The sequence below is a fragment of the Neomonachus schauinslandi genome, chromosome 6 (genome assembly GCF_002201575.2).
Source record: "Neomonachus schauinslandi chromosome 6, ASM220157v2, whole genome shotgun sequence".
NCBI classification, from domain to species: domain Eukaryota; kingdom Metazoa; phylum Chordata; class Mammalia; order Carnivora; family Phocidae; genus Neomonachus; species Neomonachus schauinslandi.
The window spans coordinates 41,581,274-41,602,817 of NC_058408.1; the positions used below are offsets into that span (position 1 = coordinate 41,581,274).

The window sequence follows — 21,544 nt, forward strand, 5'->3', positions numbered from 1 at the left end:
ACCTATATTTCTTGGACAGAGATTCCGAGAGCCATCTTACAAAACAAATAATCAAAAATTCTTATTTCCAAGTAAGTTTAGAAAATACTTCATACTATACATAGCCTCTTGGAGAGTCACTGTGCATACTGACACATCACAGTCCCTGAAAAATCCTGCAGCAAGGGAAGATTTATTTTCTTTTGGAGTTTAGATATTTCCAAAACCTATTTGAGCACAGAACCTTTAAAATTTTCTTTTTAGGTTCCAATGCCTGTTGAAATCTCACCAAACTAATACTCCTTGAGCTCTCTTTAGGAAAGGCTGTCTAAGTACTATTCCATTCAGTGTGTGTGTATGTATATATATGTATATATACCACATCTTCTTTATCCCTTTGTCTATGGATGGACACTGGGTTGCTTCCATATCTTGGCTATTATAAATAATGCTTCAATAAACATAGGGAGGCAAGTATCCCTTTGAATTAGTGTTTTTTAAAAAATATTTTATTTATTTATTTATTTGAGAGAGAGAGAAAATATGTGCGTGCAAGCAGTGGCGGGGAGGGTGCAGAGGGAGAGGGAATCTCAAGCAGACTCCATTTTAATCAGGGAGCCCAATGTGGGGCTTGATCCCATGACCCTGAGATCATGACCTGAGCCAAAACTATGAGTCGGACATTCAACCAACTGAACCACCCAGGAGCCCCTTGAGTTAGTGTTTTGTTTTCTTTGGATAAATATCCAGTGGTGGAATTACTGGATCATATGGTATTTTTTTTATTATGTTCAGTTAGCCAACATATAGTACATATGGTATTTCTGTTTTTAATTTTTTGAGGAACCTCCATACTGTTTTCCACAGTGTCTACACCAGCTTGCATTCCCACCAACAGTGCATGAGGGTTCCTTATTCTCCACATCCATGCCAGCCCTTGTTATTTCTTGTGTTTTGGAGTTCAACCATTCTGACAGGTGTGAGGTAATATCTCATTATAGTTTTGATTTGTATTTCCCTAATTATTAGCGATGTTGAGCATCTTTTCATGTGTTTGTTGGCTATCTGTATGTCTTCTTTAGAGAAATGTCTGTTCATGTCTTCTGTCCATTTTTAAAATTAGATTATTTGGTTTTTGGTGTTGAGCTGTGTAAGTTCTTTATATATTTTGGATACTAACCTCTCATTGGTTGTCAGGGGGATGGGTGAAATAGGTGAAGGGTATTTATACTTATCATGAGGAGCACTGAGTAATGTATAGAATTGTTGAATCATTATATTGTACACCTGAAACTAATATAACACTGCATTTTTTTTAAAGATTTTATTTATTTACTTGAGAGAGAGAGAGCATGAGAGACAACAAGAGCACAAGTAGTGGGGAGGGTTAGAGGGAGAAGCAGACTCCCCACCGAGCAGGGAGCCCAATGTGGGACTTGAGCCCAGCGTCCTGGGATCATGACCTGAGCTGAAGGCAGACGCTTAACCGACTGAGCCACTCAGGCGCCCTGTAACACTGTATGTTAACTATACTTGAATTAAAGGTATATTATGATCAATTAAAGATATTATAATCAAAAATGTTATATTCAAACACTTGGGTCTCATGAAATGTAACCCAAAGTTTGCATAAATTAAAAGAAAGAAAGCCTGTTTAGACTCTAAATTCCAGAGCAAGCAAGCTTCAGAACAAATCTTAAAGTATTATTCAATAACTTTTTCAACAATTGTAGCATAATTTCCAGTGCTTGATTTGAGTATTTGCACCAGAGCAATTAAAGCAGAATCTTTGGAGACGGGGGCCTGGGCATTGAAATTTTTGAAAAACATCAGGGATTCTAATGTGCAGTCGGGTTGAGAGCCATTGACTTAAACTATTATTTCAGAAAAATACTGTTTATTCTTGGAGGTTATACACTTTGTTCAACAGTTACTTGCTGGAAAATTGGGAGAACAAAGAGGCACATTTGCAATTCTTAATGAAGCGGGTATCACAAAAGAGACAGACCAGATGCTGAGTATCTATACTCACCCTGCTCTGCTCCATGAGTCTTGGATTGCTACTCTCTACACACCCCCCCACCCCTGCCTTTGCCCATCCCCTCCAGATTGCATTGTCAAACCATTATTGACTCTTCTGCTAAAATTTTGCCTCCTTCTCAACCCCACCCCCAAATAGAACTTTATTCTAGAATGGATCATTTGAATTGGAGGACATGTACCCCTGGGGGTGGGGAGATTAACTCTTACAGATTGGAAGAGAGGTTTCTAAAACTTGCATGGAGGTTCAGTGGGAAGAGATTAGAAAAGAGGTGGGGACAGAGGAGGAGAGAGAGGACATGTAATCTTATCAGTGAAAGGAACCATCCTCCCTTCCATGAAGGACTTAAGTATTAGAGTGCTTATCCCTAGACTGGAGAAAATTCCTATCACATACAGCTTTAGGTTCTTCATTCCTATTGTATAATTTTCTCTAATCCAATAGTTGGGAAAAATCTGCTATACTCAGAGTCTTGTGGTATGATGTTTGAAGAATAAAGTAAAAGGTCAGTAAAGGGCAGTGTGGCCAATTCCAAGTCCAGTCTCCATAGTATCCTTGGAGGTGACTACATCTAGCAGTTCTATATGGAGACCATCTGTGAAGTAAATGACAGTCCAAGGTGGAGCTGGAAATGGCGAGACAAGCCCCTTGAGTACCCTTAGCATAAAAATTCTCCTTCCCTCATTTAATGAGAAAGGTGACCTTGAACATAAAAGGTAGAAAAGGGGCAGGGAGGAGGTAGACCTACGTTTGAGCTACAAAGGGATGTACCGTTATTTATTTATTTAACTATTTCTCCTTTGTTAACCACTTGGCTTGTTTCAAGGTCTTTCTATTATAATACACTGCATGAACATTGTGACACATAAATCCTAACCTGCATCTTAGATTATTTCCTTAGGTTAGATTTCCAGGAGTGGAATTACCAGATCAAAAAATAAGGTATTTTTAGGGCTCTTGATATATATTACCACCCAGCCCCCTTAGAAAATTTGTATCAATTTAAACTCTCATTAGCAATGTACAAGAATGCTCATTTACCCATGTCTGCCAACACTGGGCATTTTAACTTAAAATACTTCTTGGTGTTCTTGTTATTTTTGTTTTGATGGTTTCCTTTCTGGATTATTCTCAAAAGGAAAAATTTTCCCCAGCTTTGAGATATAATCGACATATAACATTGTGTAAGTTTAAGGTATACAAGTTGATTTGATATATAGGTATTGTGAAATGATTACCTCAGTAGCATTAGCTAACACCTCCATCACCTCACATAATTACCATTTATTTCTTGTGATGAGAACATTTTAAGATCTAGTCTTTTAGCAACCTCCAAGTATATAATACAGTATTGTGAACTATAATCACCATGCTGTATATTAGATCTCCAGAACTTATTCATCATATATATAACTGGAAGTTTGTATCCTTTGACCTACATTTCCTTATTTCTCCCATTCCCCAGCTATTGGCAACCACCATTCTGCTCTGTTTCTATGAGTTCATCTTTTTTAGATTCCATATTTAAGTGATATCATACAGTATCTGTCTTTCTCTGTCTTGCTTATTTCACTTCGCATAATGTCCTCAGGGTTCATCCATGTTGTTGCAAATGGCAGGATTTCTTTTCTTCCCACAGCTGAGTACTATTCCATTGTGTGTGTGTGTATGTGTGTGTGTGTGTGTGTGTGTGTGTGTGTATGATTTTACCCATTCATCTGTAGATGCACATTTAGGTTGTTTCCATTTCTGGGCTGTTGTGAATAATGCTTCTGTGAACATGGGGGTACAGATATCTCTTTGAGATCCTGATTTCATTTCCTTTGAATATATACCCAGAAATGGGATTACTGGATCATATGGTAGTTTTATTTTTAATATTTTGAGGAAGCTCCATACCACTTTCCATAGTGGCTGCACCAATTTACATTCCCACCAACAGTGCACAAGATTTCCCTTTTCTCCATATCCTTGCCAATACTTGTTATCTCCTGTCTTTTTTTTGTTTGTTTTTGTTTTGTTTTGTTTAAAGATTTTTTTATTTATTTGACAGGGAGAGACACGGCGAGAGAGGGAACACAAGCAGAGGGAGTGGGAGAGGGAGAAGCAGGCTTCCCGCCAGGCAGGGAGCCCGATGTGGGGCTCGATCCCAGGACCCTGGGACTGTGACCTGAGCCGAAGGCAGACGCTTAACGACTGAGCCACCCAGGTGCACCATCTCCTGTCTTTTTGATGACATGATGACCTGTTAGCCATTGTAACAGGTATGAGGTGATAGCTCATTGTGGTTTTGATTTATATTTCTCTGGTAATTAATGATGTTGAGTATCTTTTCATGTGTCTGTTGGCCATCTCTCTGTCTTCTTTGGAAAAATGTCTATTCAGTCCCTCTGTCCATTTTTAAAAATAGGATTGTTTATTTTTTGCTATTGACTTGTATGATTTCCTTATATATTTTGGATATTAACCCCTTGTCAGAACCATGATTTGCAAATATTTCCTCCCATTATGTAGGTTGCCTTTTCATTTTGTTAATTGTTTATTTTGCTGTGGGTAAGCTTTTTATTTTGATGAAACCCCACTTACTTATTTTGGCTGTTGTTGCTTGTGCTTTTGGTGTCATATCCAAAAATTATTGCCAAGACTAACGTCAAGGAGTTTTTCTTCTGTGTTTTCTTCCAGAAGTTTTATAGTTTCAGGTCTTGCGTTTAAGTCTGTAATCCATTTTCAGCTAATTTTTGTTAATTGTGTAAGATAGCGTTCTAATTTCATTCTTCTACATGTGATTATCCAATTTTCCCAGCACCATTTATTGAAGAGACTGTCCTTTCCCCATTGAGTATCTTTGGCTCCCTTGTCAAATATTAGTTGATTGTATATGTGAGGGTTTATTTCTGGGCTGTTGATTCCAATACATCTGTCTGTGTCTATTTGTATACCAATATCATACTGTTTATGATTACTCTAACTTTGTAGTATAGTTTGAAATCAGGAAGCGTGATGCTTCCAGCTTTGTTCTTTCTCAGGTTTGCTTTGGCTATTCAAGTTCTTTGTGGTTCCATACAAATTTTAGGATTATTTTTTCCTGTTTCTGTGAAAAATGCCATTGGAATTTTGATAGAGATTGCATTGAATCTATATATGGCTTTGGGTATTGTGAACATTTTAATGATATCAAATTTTCCAATTCATGAGCATGAGGTATCTTTCCATTTATTTGTATCTTCTTCAGTTTCTTTCATTAAAGTCTTATAGTTTTCAGTGTATAGATCTTTCACCTCCTTGGTTAAAATTATTCCTAAGCATTTTATTGTTTTTGAGGCTATTATGAATGGAATTGTTCTATTTTTTCAGATATTTTGTTGATAGTGCATAGTGTATAGAAACACAACTGATTCTTAAAAAGAAATTTTTAATGGGGTAAATTAAATTATGTGTATTGCCTCTTGAATCTATTTTCTCTTCAAAAAGTATACAAATATCCCTTTGCTTTAGAAACAGCAATCAATTTTTTTCTTTTATCAATTCTCCCCAACCAGAAGCAATAAATTTCAGGTTGCTGTTAAAGAACAAGAAACCTCTTTTCTTTAATGGATACTGCAAATAGCAGATAGTCTTTTGAGATTTTCTTCTCAGCCTTTCCTTAGCAGTGGACTCCATTTTGCCTCTGCAAGAGTCTCAGAAACTTTGGAGAGCTTGTCTTCCAGCCTGAACATGCCTCCTAAAATGAATTTTAAATAAGGGTTCTCCGATGGAGATTTAAGTGAAGTCATGAGTTAGTTCCTTCTTTTGTCCTTCCAATTGTCTAGATAAATTATTGAATGCTTTTTTTTTAAAAGATTTTTTTTATCTATTTCTTTGTGTGTGAGAGGGAGAGAGAGTGAGAGTGAGAACACACAAACGGGGGTGGTGGCAGGCAGAGGCAGAAGCAGCTCACCACTCAGCAAGGAGCCAGATGTGGGACTCGATCCCAGGACCCTGGGATCATGACCTGAGCCGAAGGCAGACACTTAACTGACAGAGCCGCCCAGGCGTCCCAAATTATTGAATGCTTACAAGTGTCTTACACAGTACAATACATTGCAAAGTGCAAGCAATATTAATTATTCACGGATTCCATAATTACGATTTTGCATCTTGGTGAAATTTATTGTTAACCCCAAATCAGTGCTCATGGCTCTTTCATGGTAGTAACAGGAAGATTTGAGTCACTCAACATGCACATTCCCAGCTGAGGTAAAGCAAGGCATCAGTCTACCTTTTTGTTTTTCTCTCTCATATTCTGAATAAGAGTCCTTTTGTGATGTATTTGGTGGCCATATTTTTGCATTTTTCTTGGTTATTTCTTTATTTAAAATAGCCCCCGAGGGTAGTGCTGAAGTGCTGTTTACTGTTCCTAAGCTGTGATGTTCAAGAAGGGAGAAAATAAGCTCAGATAAGCTTAATTAAGGCCTAAGTTATGTTGACCATGAATTCAATAAATCAACAATACGTATTAAATAAAGTGTCTTTAAACAAAAACACACATAAAACAAGGTTATGTATTAATTGGTTGATGAAAATGTTGTGACCAGAGTCTCACAGGAATCTAACCTTGTATTTTCCCTAGGAGCAATGCCTCAGTATTCGCTAATTCAATGTTCCCAGCAACTACATAGAACATAACTGCCGGGAGAACTAGAGTTGACTGCATATCAGAGAGTGACAGTTGATCTTGGGAAGTGAGAGGAACACACGTAATGAATCATGAATGACCTGAACAGTAACAGCAGTACATATAACAAAGGATAGACAAATCAGGGTGATCTAGAGGAAGGCTTTGTGAAAGGAGTGGTCATCAATCTGGGCTCTGCAGTCTGAAGAGGGTTTATGTAAGCTCAGGAAGCTAAGAGTAGGAGGGATGAATAGTCTTATTTAGGGAGGACAGGCTATAAGCCAATTTGTATTTGGGGATTATTTTGAATGTGGGGCATATGAAAAATAAGGCTGAAAAAATCGTGTGGGAAGGAGTTCTGGAAGTCCTGAATGTAAGTCTGAGAGAGCCTGGGTTGGTTCCTGGGACCAGTTTTTTTTTAAATCAGCTTTATAATTTGCATAAAATAAATTTCACTCATTTTAAGTGTACATTTTGGTGAGCTTTGACAAATATATACCCCCAAGTAAACACCACCACAATCAAGTTATAAAACATTTCTATTACCCCAAAATGTTTTCTCATACTGCCTTGCAACCAATACCCCTACCACTCATAATACTAGGCAAAAAATAAAGCATAAACTTACCTTTTATAGAATTTCTTATAAATGAAATCAAATAATAAGTACTTGTATGAGACTGGCTTCTTTGGCTTAGCATAATGTTTTTTAGGTGTATCCATTTTGTATGTAGTATATAGTTTTAAAGAAAAATGCTGACTAGTATTCCATTTTACGGATATACTAAAATTTGCTTATCCATTTACCAGTTGTTAGATATTTAGGTTGTTTCCAGTTTTGAACTATTAGAAGTAAACTTTCTGTGGCCATTTGTGTACAATTCTTTTTGTGGAAATACATTCTCATTTTTCTTTGATGAATACTTAAGAGTGGAACTGCTGGGTTGTGTAAGTGTATACTTAACTTTTTATGAAACTGCCAAACTATTTTCAAAGTGATTAAAACATTATATATAACCCCAGCCATGTATGAAAATTCTAGTTGCTCCATATCCTCATACTTAATGTGGTCAGTCTTCTAAATATATGCCATGCTAGTGGGTGTTGGTATCTCATTGTGATTTGAACTTAGATTTTATTTATGACTAATGATGATAAACATGTTTTCATGTATTTGAGATTTATATATCTTATTTTGTAAAGTATTCAAATATAAAAAATTGGTTGTCTTGTTACTGGGTTTGAGACATTCTTCAAATATTCTGGATATTGATCCTTTGTCACACATATATGTTGTAAATATTTTCCTGTATGTCCTGCCTTTTTGTTTTTGTAATGGTCCCTTTTAAAAAGTAGAAACTTTTATTTTTGTTGAAGGCCAATTTACCAATTTTTTTCTTTCATGGTTCATGCTTTTTGTATACTCTAAGAAGTCTTTGCCTAACCTAAGGTCACAAAAATTTTCCTCCATGTTTTCGTCTAGAAGTTTTATAGTTTCAGCTTTTACGTTTAAGTCTACAATCCATGTCAAGTTAGCTTTTTTTGGTATGATGTGAGGGAAAGGTTGAGATTCAACTGTTCCAGCAACATTTGTTGAAACAACTGTTTTTTCCCCATTGGTTTCCCTTGACACTTCGGTCAAAAGTGATAACTGACCCAGATGTGTGTGGATTTATTTCTGGACCCTCAGTTCATTTCCACTGATTTATATGTCTATCCTTGTACTTCTTCCACACTGTCTTGATTACTGTAGCTTTTTTAAAAAACATTTTAGCGTATTTCATGCCAGCCTTTCTACTATGTATAACCATATGCATGTGTTATATATGTGTATGTATATATATACAACTGTAATATACACACACACACACACACACACCCCACATCTATGCATACACACATATCTCTTTAAAATTGGGTCATATACGTAGCTTTATAGTAAGTCTTGAAATCAGGTAGTGTAAGTTTTCCAAGTTTATTATTCTCTTTCAAAATTGTTTTGGATATTCTAAGTACTTTGAACTTCCCTAAAAATTTTAAAGTCAACTTGTCAAGTTCCACAAGAAAACCTGCTGAAAATTGCACTACTGGGTATTTACCCCAAAGATACAAAAGTAGGGATCCGAAGGGGTACGTGCACCCCGATGTTTATAGCAGCAATGTCCACAATAGCCAAACTGTGGAAAGAGCCAAGACGTCCATCAACAGATGAATGGATAAAGAAGATGTGGTATATATATACAATGGAATATTATGCAGCCATCAAAAGGAATGAGATCTTGCCATTTGCAACAACGTGGATGGAACTGGAGGGTATTACGTTGAACGAAATAAGTCAAACAGAGAAAGACATGTATCATATGATCTCACTGATATGAGGAATTCTTAATCGCAGGAAACAAACTGAGGGTTGCTGGAGTGGGGGGTGGGGTGGGAAGGATGGGGTGACTGGGTGATAGACACTGGGGAGGGTATGTGCTCTGGTAAGCGCTGTGAATTGTGCAAGACTGTTGAATCTCAGATCTGTACCTCTGAAACAAATAATGCAATATATGTTAAGAAAAAAAAAAAAGAAGAAGAAGAAGGTAGCGGGAGGGGAAGAATGAAGTGGGGGAAATCGGAGGGGTAGATGAACCATGAGAGACGATGGACTCTGAAAAACAAACTGAGGGTTCTAGAGGGGAGGGGGGTGGGAGGATGGGTTAGCCTGGTGGTGGGTATTGAGGAGGGCACATTCTGCATGGAGCAATGGGTGTTATGCACAAACAATGAATCATGGAACACTTCATCTAAAACTAATGATGTAATGTATGGGGATTAACATAAGAATAAAAAAATTAAAAAAAAAAAAAAAGAAAACCTGCTGAAATTTTCATTGGAATCCCAATCTGAATCTACTGATCAATTTAGGGAGAATTAACATGTTAAAGTACAAAGTCTTCCAGTCTACAAGCATGGTATAGCTCTCCAATTATTTAGGTTTACTTTAATTTATCCAACAGTGTTTTGTATTTTTTGGTGTACAGGTTTTGCACATACTTTGTTTAAATTTTCCCTAAATATTTCACATTTTTTGATGCTACTGCTAATGATCTTTTCAAACAACCAGATGTCTTTATCAATTTTTTTCTATTTTATTCATTTTCTATGCTATTGGTTTCTGTTTTTGTTTTTATTATTTAATTTGTCTTCTTAACTTGCGTTTAATTTGTTCTTTTTTCTAGCTTAAGGTGGGAGCTTAGATAATTTATTTTAGAACTTTCTTCTCCAATATAAGTGTTAAAAGTTATGAATTTTCTAGTAAGTTCTGCTTTAATTGCATGCCACATATTTTGATATCTGTATTTTCATTGTCATTTAAGATATTTAAAATTTTTCCTTATGATTTTTTATTTGACACATGGATTATTTGGAATAATTTTGTTTAATTTCAATACACTTTGAGATTCACCAGATAAATTTTCTGTTGTTGATTTCTTCATTCTGTTGTGGTCAGAGAAAATTGTAAGTTCTCTGAGTACATGCTGCTGAGTGGAGTATTCTATAAATGTCAATTAAGTCAAGTTGATTCAAGTGTTGTTTGAGTATACTGTATTTTTATTGAATTTTTAGTCTACTTATTCTATCAATTACTGAAAGAGGCCTGTTGAAATCTCTAACTATAATTATGTGTTTATTTTTCCTTTCACTTCAATCTATTTTGCTTTCTCTATTATAAAACTCTGTTGTTAGGGGCCAGTCATTTAGGATTATTATGTCTTGAGGAAGTGACCCTTTTGTCATTATGAAATGTGTCTCTTTATGCTTGGTTGTATTTCTTGTTGTGGTATTAACATAGGCATTCCAGTTTTCTTTTGATTAGTGTTTTTCCATCATATACCTTTTAAACATATTTTTAGTTTTAACTTATCTTTGACTTTATATTTAATGCTGGTTTCTTCTGTTAGGGTATGCTTTTTTATTCAGTCTGACAATTTCTTTGACTTTTAACTGGACTATTTAGATTATTTGTATTTAATGTAATTATTGATACAGCTGGATTTAAATCTAAATCTATTTGTTTTCTTATTCGATTTGTTTAAATCTGTTCTTTATTTATGTTTTCCTCTTTCTCTACCTTGTTTTTGGATTGAGTATTTTGTAGTATTCTGTTTTCTCTCCACTAGTGGCTCACTAGCTATACCTCTGGTTTATGTATATGTATGTGTTTTGGGGAGGGTGCTTGCTCTAGATTTACAATATACATCTTTAAAATAGTCTACCTTTAAATAATATTGTGCCACTTCATATGTAATATAAGAACTTTAAAATAATATACTTCTGTTTCCTTTTCCTGTCCTCTGTGTTAGTATAGGCATACATTTTACTTCCACATGTGTTATAAACTCCACAATACATTGTTTAGTTCTTTAAACAGTTATCTTTTAAAAAGTTAAAATATGAAAAAAAGGATTTTTACATTTATTCTTATACTTATTATTTTAACTTTCTTCCTTTCTTTGGATAGCTCCAAGTTTCCATCTGGTATTATTTTCCTTCTTCCTAAGTGATAATGGATTTACATTTCTTTTTTTTTTAATTTTTATTTAAATTCAATTTAATTAACATACTGTATTATTAGTTTCAGAGGTAGAATTTAGTGATTCATCAGTTGCATATAACACCCAGTGCTCATTACTCCAAGTGCCCTCCTTAATGCCCATCACCCAGTTACCCCATCCCCCCACCTACCTCCCCTCCGGCAACCTTCAGTTTGTTTCCTATGGTTAAGAGTCTCTTATGGTTTGTCTCCCTCTCTGGTTTCATCTTATTTTATTTTTCCTTCCCTTTCCCTATGTTCATCTGTTTTCTTTCTTAAATTCCACTTATGAGTGAAATCATATGGTATTTGTCTTTCTCTGACTTCTTTCACTTAACATAATACCCCCTAGTGCCATTCATGTCACTGCAAATGGCAAGATTTCATTCTTTTTGATGACTGAGTAATATTACATCATACACACACACACACACACACACATACACATACATACATATATATGGACATCTGGGCTCTTTCATATTTTGGCTATTGTGGACATTGCTGCTATAAACATTGGGGTGCATGTGCCCCTTCGGATCACTACGTTTGTATCCTTTGGATAAATACCTAGTAGGGCAATTGCTGGATTGTAGGGTGATTCTATTTTTAACTTTTTGAGGAAACTCCATACTGCTTTTCAGAGTGGCTGTACCAGTTTCCATTCCTATCAACAGTGGAAGAGGGTTCCCCTTTCTCAGCATCCTCGCCAATGTTTGTTGTTTCCGGAGTTGTTCATTTTAGCCATTCTGACTAGTGTGAGGTGGTATCTTATTGTGGTTTTGATTTGTGTTTCCCCAGTGCTGAGTGATGTTGAGCATTTTTTCATGTGTCTGTTTGCTATTTGTAAGTCTTCTTTGGAGACATGTCCATTCATGTCTTCTGCCCATTTCTTGACTGGATTTTTTGTTTTTGGTGTTGAATATGATAAGTTCTTTATAGATTTTGGATACTAGCCCTTTATCTGATAAGACATTTGCAAATATCTTCTCCAATTTTGCATGTTGCCTTTTAGGTTTTTTTTTTTTTTTCTTTTTGTTTTATTTACCATAAACATTAATAAGTGAATACAGCAAACACTGGAGATAGGCTTTTTAATAATTTTTGGATGTAAAGCTTAACACTTAAAATTATGCTTGCTCCCCCCCACCCCAATTCAACATGCAGATACTTATTTCCATATATGCTGATCCTAGAGTAGACAATCTCTTTGTAGTTTCATAAGAAAGTATCCTTGCCCTGTAACTTAAAATGATTTCACAAACTAGATGTGATCATGGTATAGTATCATCATTCATACAGTTCCTCAAGGTGAATACATTCACACAACATTCACATTAAAATCTGTGTTTTTAACATCACTTTAATAAGCCAAACCACAAGAACCTAGGTTCTAGTTTTAAATGTGTTTATGAAGACTGCTGCTGAGCTCAAAGCATGCAGATATTCATGACCACCTAGATAAAGCTGGATATTGAAACGCTTTCAGTAGGTCCAATGATGCAATTTTTCACTCATCCCAAGTATCTCCATATTTGTTTACTTTGACTTCTTTTTTTGGCATTCTTTCCTGCATAGGCCTGACTGAGGGGTCAGTCTTATGTGTTAAAGTTACTTCATATGACTCTCTGTTCTTATTCCTTAATTCCTCATATGTAATATTTTTTCTCTTAGGACTTTCTTCAGGGTTGGGATCAGGTCCTAGGGCAATATGATCAGTAATACCAGTGGGAGTAGATTCATTCATAGAAGCACTGAATGGAATTGGCTCATAATGAGGAAGCATCTCTTTTTCTATGTTGTCTGCGGCTGGAGATGTCACAAAAGATGAATGACCACCCAAATTCGAGTCATATTTTGACTTCTGAGAATAGTGCCCAGATGGTGAAGATTGCCGTGACTGTAAAGCTGAGTGTAAAGCTTCTCCCAGATGGGAATTCTCAAGATTTCTGAACTTCTCTTGGCAAGTTTTCACGTAAGAAACTTTCCAGCAAAGTATCCCATGATACAAGCAAATATAAGTTTAGGGATGGAACCATATTTAGGATGACTTGAAAGGATTCCTTTACTAATTAATCCTTGAGTAATCAACATACTTGTTGCAGCCAAAGGAACAGATCTGAACCAGAAGCTTTCATCATTGCACTCTGCGAAGACTCTTCTTTCTTCTTTAGTTGGAATGTAATCAGCCCCTATGTGGGGAATTGGTCTTGGAACTTCTGCATTCAGCTCTCGAAAATCAGCCCTCCCATTCATTTTTCCTCTGGATGGCAGCGGTGAGCCTGGGCGATTGGGGGCAGAAGGCCTTGAGGGGACCCGATAAGGGTCAAGAAGGAAGAAAAGCGCATGGAAACCTGCAGCCGGGGGGGCACTGCAGTGGAGTTGGGGGTGGAGAGCAGACAGCCACCGCCTTTTAGTTTTATTGGCTGTTTCCTTTGCTGTACAGAAGTTTTTTGTCTTGATGAAGTCCTGATAGCTCAGCTTTTGTTTGCCTTGCCTTTGGAGATGTGTCTAGCGAGAACTTACTGTGGCTGAGGTCAAAGAGGTTGCTGCCTGTGTTATCCTCTAGGATTTTGATGGATTCCTGTGTCACATTTAGTTCTTTCATCCATTTTGAGTCTATGTTTGTGTGTGGTGTAAGGAAATGGTCCAGTTTCATTCTTCTGCATGTGGCTGTCCAATTTTCCCAGCACCATTTATTGAAGAGTCTTTTTTCCACTAGATATTTTTTCCTGCTTTGTCAAGATTAGTTGACCATAGAGCTGAGGGTCCATTTCTGGGTTCTTTATTCTGTTCCATTAATCTATGTGTCTGTTTTTATGCCGGTACCATACTGTCTTGATGACTACAGCTTTATAATATAACTTGAAGTCCGGAATTGTGATGCCTCCAGCTTTGGTTTTCTTTTTCAACATTACTTTGGCTATTTGGATTCTTCTGTGGTTCCATACAAATTTTGGGATTGTTTGTTCCAACTCTGTGAAAAATGTTGATGGTATTTTGATAGGGATTATATTGAATGTGTAGATTGCTTTGGGTAGGATAGACATTTTAACAATATTTGTTCTTCCAATCCATGAGCATGGAATGTTTTTCCATTTCTTTGTGTCATCTTCAATTTCTTTCATAAGTGTTCTATAGTTTTCAGAGTACAGATTTTTTACCTCTGTGGTTAGGTTTATTCCTAGGTATCTTATGGTTTTTGGTGTATTTGTAAATGGGATCAGTTCCTTGATTTCTCTTTCTTCTGCTTCATTGTTAGTGTATGGAAATGCAACTAACTTCTGTGCATTGATTTTCTATCCTGTGATGGATTCCTGTATCAGTTCTAGCAATTTTTAGGTGTAGTCTTTTTGGTTTTCTACCTCAAGAAACAAGAAAAGTCTCAAATATACAACCTAACCTTACACCTGAAGGAGCTGGAAAAAGAACAGCAAATAAAGCCTTAATCCAGCAGGAGAAATGAAGTAATAAAGATTAGAGCAGAAATGACAGAAATTAAAAAAAAAAAACCCACAGTAGAACAGATCAATGAAATCAGGAGCTGGTTCTTTGAAAGAATTAATAAGATTGATAAACCCCTAGCCAGACTTATTAAAAAGAAAAGAGAAAGGACCCAAATAAATCAAGTCATGAATGAAAGAGGAGAGATCACAACCAACACCCAGAAATACAAACAATTATAAGAGAATATTATGAGCAATTATATGCCAACCAATTAGGCAATCTGGAAAAAATGGATACATTTCTAGAAACATATAAACTTCCCAAACTGAAACAGGAAGAAATAGAAAACCTGAACAAACCCATAACCAGCAAATGAATTCAATCAGTAATCGAAAATCTCCCAACAAACAAGAGTCCAGGGCGGGATGGCTTCCCAGCAGAATTCTACCAAACATTTAAAGAAGAATTAATACCTATTCTTCTGAAACTGTTTCAGAAAAGTAGAAATAGAAGGAAAACCTCTAAACTCATTCTGTGAGGCCAGCTTTACCTTGAAAACCAGAAAGACCCCACTAAAAACAAGAATTGCAGGCCAATATCCCTGATGAACATGAATGTAAAAATTCTCAATAAAATACTAGCAAATTGAATCCAACAGTACATTAAAAGAAGCATACACCACGATTAAGTGGTATTTATTCCTGACCTGCAAGCATAGTTCAACATCCATAAATCAATCAGTGTGATACACCACATTAATAAAAGAAAGGACAAGAATCATATGATCCTCTCAATAGATGCAGAAAAAAAATATTTGAGAAAATACAACATACTTTCTTGATAGAAACTCTCCACTGTATAGGGATAGAGGGAACATACCCCAGTATCATAACAGCCATATACAAAAGACCCACACGAATTTCATCCTCAACAGGGAAAGACTGAGAGCTTTTCCCCAAGGTCAGGACCACAACAGGGATGTCCACTCTCACCACTGTTGTTCAACATAGTGCTGGAAGTCCTAGCCTCAGCAATCAGACAACAAAAAGAAATAAAAGGCATCCAAATCAGCAAAGTGGATTTACATTTCTTGGATTATGGATCTTCTGGCAACAAATTACCTCAGCCTTTGTCTGAAAAAAATATTTATTTTGACTTCATTATTTAATTTTTATATTTTCACTGGATTTAAAAGTCTAGGTTAACAGTTTTTCTCCCTTTTCACACTTTAAAGATGTCATTTTATTGTCCTCTGTCTTGCATTGTTTTTTTAATTTATTTTAAAATTTATTTTATTATTTTTTAAAGATTTTATTTATTTATTTGACAGAGAGAGACACAGTGAGAGAGGGAACACAAGCAGGGGGAGTGGGAGAGGGAGAAGCAGGCTTCCTGCTGAGCAGGGAGCCCCATATGGGGCTGGATCCCAGGCCTCTGGAATCATGACCTGAGCCTAAGGCAGATGCTTAACAACTGAGCCACCCACGTGCCCTGCATTGTTTTTTATTTAAGATTTTATTTGTTTATTTGACAGAGAGAGCGAGAGAGCACTAGCAGTGGGAGCAGGAGAAGGCGAGAGAGAAGCAGGCTCCCTGCTCAAGGAGCCTGATGCGGGGGTTGATCCCAGGACCCTGGGATCATGATCTGAGCCGAAGGTAGGTGCTTAACATCTGAGCCATCCAGGCGCCCCTGTCTTGCATTGTTTTTGATAAGAAGTCTCAATAATCTTACTTTCATTCCTCTGTGTGGTATGCCTCCCCCTCCCCCCGGCTTTCTAAAAAGATATTCTCCTTGTCCTGGTTTTGAGAAATTTTATTATGAGGTGCACTCGTGATGTTTTCTGTGTGTTTAGACTTCTTAAACTATATGCTTAGACTCTTTGTTCAGTGTCTTTGATCTGTAAATTTATAATTTTTATAAAATTTGGGAAAATTTCAGCCATAAAGTCTTCAAATTTGTTTTTGTTCTCTTCTCCTCCTTTCTGGGGCTCCAGATTCATACTAAAGAGCTCAATATTGTTCTACTAATTATTAAGACACTAGTATTTTATTTTTGTCTTTTCTCTTCCTCTTACCCTCTGTACTTAATTAGGATAATTTCTACTGTTATGGCTTCAAGTTTATTGATCTTTTCTTCTGCAGTGTTTAATTTGCTCTTAGTCCCATTCAATGAACTTTTCATTTCAAATTTAATTTTAACCTCTAGATGATCTGTTGCTTTTGTTTATGTTTTCCATTTCTCTCTTCACATGGTCATGTTTTCTTTTAAATACTTATACATAGTTGTGACACTTATAATTGTTGTTTTATGTCTTTGTCTGAAAATTCCCCATCAAATCTATCATTTCTAGATCTGTGTCTAGATCTATCATTGACTGACTTTCCTTGTGGTTTTGAGTCACATTTTATATATCTAATAATTATCTTTATTGGAAAGTGAACATTGTGAGTTTTCTTTGTTGAGTGCTTGATTTTGTTGCATTCCTTTAAAACATGATTAGTTTTATTTTGGCAGGCAGGTAAGTTACTTAAAGATCAGACTGACACTCTTGAGGTTTGTTTTAAAGCTTTTTTCAGGGCAGGTTCGGAGGATACTTTAGGGCTCCAGTATATTAGGGCTTCTTTGCTACATTACTAAGCTATGACTCTTCTGATGAGTCCTCTGAATGCTTTGTGAGTTCGGTGAGGTCTACCTATTCTGGTTGATAAAAATTCAAATGATTTTTCAGATCTGTTTGGGCTCTGGGAATTTCTTGGCTTACCACATTCTACTAATCTTTCCTAGCATCTTGGAGCTTCACCCTATGCATGTACAGACATTTATTCAGGCAAAGGATTGAGGGGACCCCCATGCAGATTTCTGGAGCTCTTTCTTCATGTAGCTCCCTTATTTTCAATATTCTGCCCTGCAAGTTCTACCTGCTTTGGGCTTCTCAAACCTCAAACTTTGCAAGGCTTTTTTCAGACTCCTCCTCCTTGTGCTGCAGTTTGGAGGTTACATCGAGGTAGACAGGGCAAACATATAAATACTTCATTTATTTCCCTTTTCTAAGGGAACATAATCTTGCTTTGCTTGTAGTCCAATGTCTGAAAATATTTACTTAATTTATTTTGTCTATGTTTTCATTTGTTTAAGTCAGGAGAGCAATTTCCATAGCAGTTACTTGTTCATAAGTGTAAGAAGAAGTCTACAGCAGTATTTATCAATGTGTTTGAGTTTGTGTGATCAGATATATGTATGCACTGTGTGTGCCTTCATATGGTAATATGCGTCATACACATTGCCTTACTTGGCTGGGGCTGCCATAACAAAATACCATAGACTGGTGCTTAAACAATAAAAATGTATTTTCTGACAGATCTAGAGGCTGAAAATTCAGTATCAGGGTGCTACCTTGGTTGGGTTCTGTTGAGGGTTCTTGTCTTAGCTTGAAGATGGCTGCCTTTTCACTATGTCCTCACCTGCAAGGGGTAGGGGGAAGAGTATGTGTGCTAGCTCTCTTGTGTCTTTTCTCTTAAGGACACTAATCTCATCAAGAGGGCCCTACCCTCATGATCTCATCTAAATCCAATTACCTCCGGAAGGTCCCATTTCCAAATATCATCACATTGGGGGTTAGAGTTTCAACATGTGAATTTGGTGATGGTGGGGGGGGGGAACAATTCAGTCCTTGGCATGCATTCTTCAGAAATATCTCTCATTACTCACAGTAATTGTTTTTTTAACTTATGTGATAGCCACTCTTCTAAGGTGTATTTTAGAATCAAAATGACAAAACTCCCGCCTTCTACTCCATTAGTGCTACCCAGTTTGAAAATTACTTCAGGCAATAGGGAGCTCTTCCATACAGATTTTTGAGCGGGGAGTTGACCTGATGAAATGGTGATTGAGGTGTTTGAGGTAGGTAGGACTAAATGTAGGAGGGTGACAGGTACAGCAGGTTATTTAATGCTCAGTATAGTAACCAGCTGATGAGTTCTCTCAGGGTTCAAGGTCAGCAAAATTTGTCACTAGTCATTTGCTTAGCTGGTTGTATCCAAGCTTATCATTATCCTCAGCAACCAAAGCCTCCAACAGCTCCAGCACTGAGGAGATCTTCAAAGACTCACGTGCTGAAGTGCATTATCCATTCATTTATTCATCCAGTATATATTTTATTTAACTGTTGTGTCTGGCATTTTTAAGCAATCTAAAATAAAGACTACTGCACTTGCCCTCAAGGGGCTTATGAACCCTTTGGGGAAGCAAGACAAATATATTAGTTAAAATATAACATAATAATAGTTCATTATTTTGGCAATATCTTTACTGCTTTTTTTTTTAAAGATTTTATTTATTTATTAGACAGCAAGGGAGAGAGAAACAGCATGAGAAGGGAGAGGGTCAGAGGGAGAAGCAGGCTCCCCGCTGAGCCAGGAGCCCGATGTGGGACTCAATCCCAGGACTCCGGGATCATGACCTGAGCCGAAGGCAGTTGCTTAACCAACTGAGCCACCCAGGCGCCCTCTTTACTGCTTTTAAAATGAATTCTCATACCTTCTATGGTCAAAAAGATAACCAACATACTGTCTCACAGATTGTCCATATGCTGTAGGGAAAGAAAAATGATAGTCAGTGTGGGATGGTATTAGCCAGAGAAGACTTTTCAGAAGAGGCTTTGGGTGTTTTCTTGAAAGATATGCTGAAAACAAGAGGTGGAAGATCCTTTGGGCTACAGGAATCTCCTGGCAAATATCATAGGTGTTCAGGCTGACCCAGGCAGGGTAGAACTTGGACTTGGGGAGATATGGCTGGATAAAACGAGGACGCCAGATAGTGGAAACCTTTAAGAGTAGGCTGAGGCATGTGGACTTGATACAATAATTGAATAGAGAACTGTGGGAGGTTCTTCTGTAATAAAGTAATGGAAATTTTTGCCCTATGTTTTCTGTTCCCTTCTTTTTCCTCCACTTTCATGTGAGCTTATTTTTAAATTCCCTTTTGACACTAATAAGCTTTTAAAATAAGATTTATGCTCGCATTTTATTTTTTAAACAAACCAAAAACAGTTCTTTACCACAAAAATCTATAAGAAAATTTTAGGACCATACCCATTGAATTGATATGTTAAATTAGTAACTGACCACCTTTTCTCTTGCAGACATAATGCAAGACACTGAGAGGGATACAAAGCTTCAGCATTTTTCATTCATTCATTCAGTCAATCAATATCTTACAGCGCTTAGAAGCATTATCTATGTCTTCAGTATCTTACAGTCTAGTGATCAGAAGGGACTGAAGTAAATGGCTGGTTGAATTCAGGTCACCTTTCTTCTCCTTCAGCTGTCCAAGGGGTTCACTCACTTATCACACAGGGCCTCTCTCCAGGGCTTTTATTTTATTTATTTTTTATTTTATTTTATTTAAGTAGGCTCCATGCCCAGTGTGGAACCCAATGCAGGGCTTCAACTCACAACTCTGAGTTCAAGATCTAAGCTGAGATCAAGAGTTGGATACCTAACCAACTGAGCCACACAGGTGCCCCTCTCCAGGGCTTTCTGATTGGTTTATGGACATGGGAAGGGAGGGCTCACAATGGAAATCAGGAAGAGTGCTGGGGTCTTCTGGGGCTGCTGGAGCCTTTATTCTCGTATCTCAGAACTCCATGTTGACATGTCCCGTGGAGATTTCTTGGTCATGCAAGGTGTTTCTGTTTCTGGATTGTTGACATAGTCATCTGAATCTAAAATTGAGGCTCAAGTGGAAAGGATGGAAAGAACATGAAAGATGTCACTTACATAGTTTTGGGGATAATGTATGGCTGTGTGAGGGAGGCATATTAAAAGAAAATCAATTATTTCATCAGCAGGTGGGAAGTAGTTGCAGCTAAAGGATTTTAGTCTATAGTAAACACATACCATGCCATGTGACCACAACTTGGAGTTAAAGTTTTAGATTGTATTCATAAAAGAATAATATGGAAGATATTTAAAACAAACAGTTTCTGTTTTACTTTACATTGAACAGTTTATGTCTAGAGTGTTTTATTCATTTTTAGGTGTCAGGTTTTAAGAGAAATACAGCAAATTGATCTGTTGAAACATTAAGGAATCAAATGTGAAAATGAAAGGGTTTGAAACCAAATGATATCTGGAATGGTTGAAAGAAGTCTATATGTTGCTCTTGCAGAAGAAAGGACTAAAAGGCAATTGAGAACTTTCAAATAACCGACAGGCCATCTTGTGAAACAGGAATTAAGCTGGATCTGTGTAGATACAACAGATTCAATTAGGAGCAAATCCCGGGAAGTATCAGGGAAACCCAAGTAAGGCAGAACTTCTCCACAATCAAAACTGTTCCCAGATGGACTAGTTTGTCCAGTGGGGTAGTAAGTGCCCCATCACTGGGTAGATTTGATGTACGTCTGGGGAAAATGTTGTGGAAGGCTCCAATATTGTTTGATTCAATGATTTCGTACCATATGATGAATCCTGTCATACCTCAGTGCCCTCTGAGAGATGATAAGTAGAGCTCATAGGAACCCAGAGGAACTTGGATGAGTGGATAAAGAATACAACTGCCAGAGGCCCCAATTCTGAGTCATATTTGAGCTACGCTTAGAGGCAGGGTGGAGAGAGGAAAAGAAAAAATTCCAAGAGGAAAAACACCTTCTGTTGCTCTTGGCAAACATTTGAAACAGCACCACCAGCCTTATGCAGCCCTACAGGGAGGAGGTTGGCCGTTGGTCCATTGGCCCCTCTATCTGTCTGTACTTCCCAAGGCAGAAGGCTGTTCTTGGACAACCCCTCCTCTACATCTGGGAGGTAATTAGGCCCCAGGGTGGTGGGTGAAGTGAGTATAGGTC

The 21,544-nt window shown here is 37.0% G+C and overlaps 1 protein-coding gene across 1 annotated transcript; it reads right to left on the reverse strand.

Annotated features, from left to right (window-relative positions):
* Window positions 1-12,712: 12,712 nt before the first annotated feature.
* Window positions 12,713-13,509, reverse strand: LOC110573948 (OCIA domain-containing protein 1-like). Its single transcript, XM_044916381.1, is given in 2 exon segments — window positions 12,713-13,236; window positions 13,239-13,509. Coding segments are annotated over 2 exon segments (744 nt in total). The 3' UTR covers window positions 12,713-12,763.
* Between the last annotated feature and the right edge of the window lie 8,035 nt (window positions 13,510-21,544).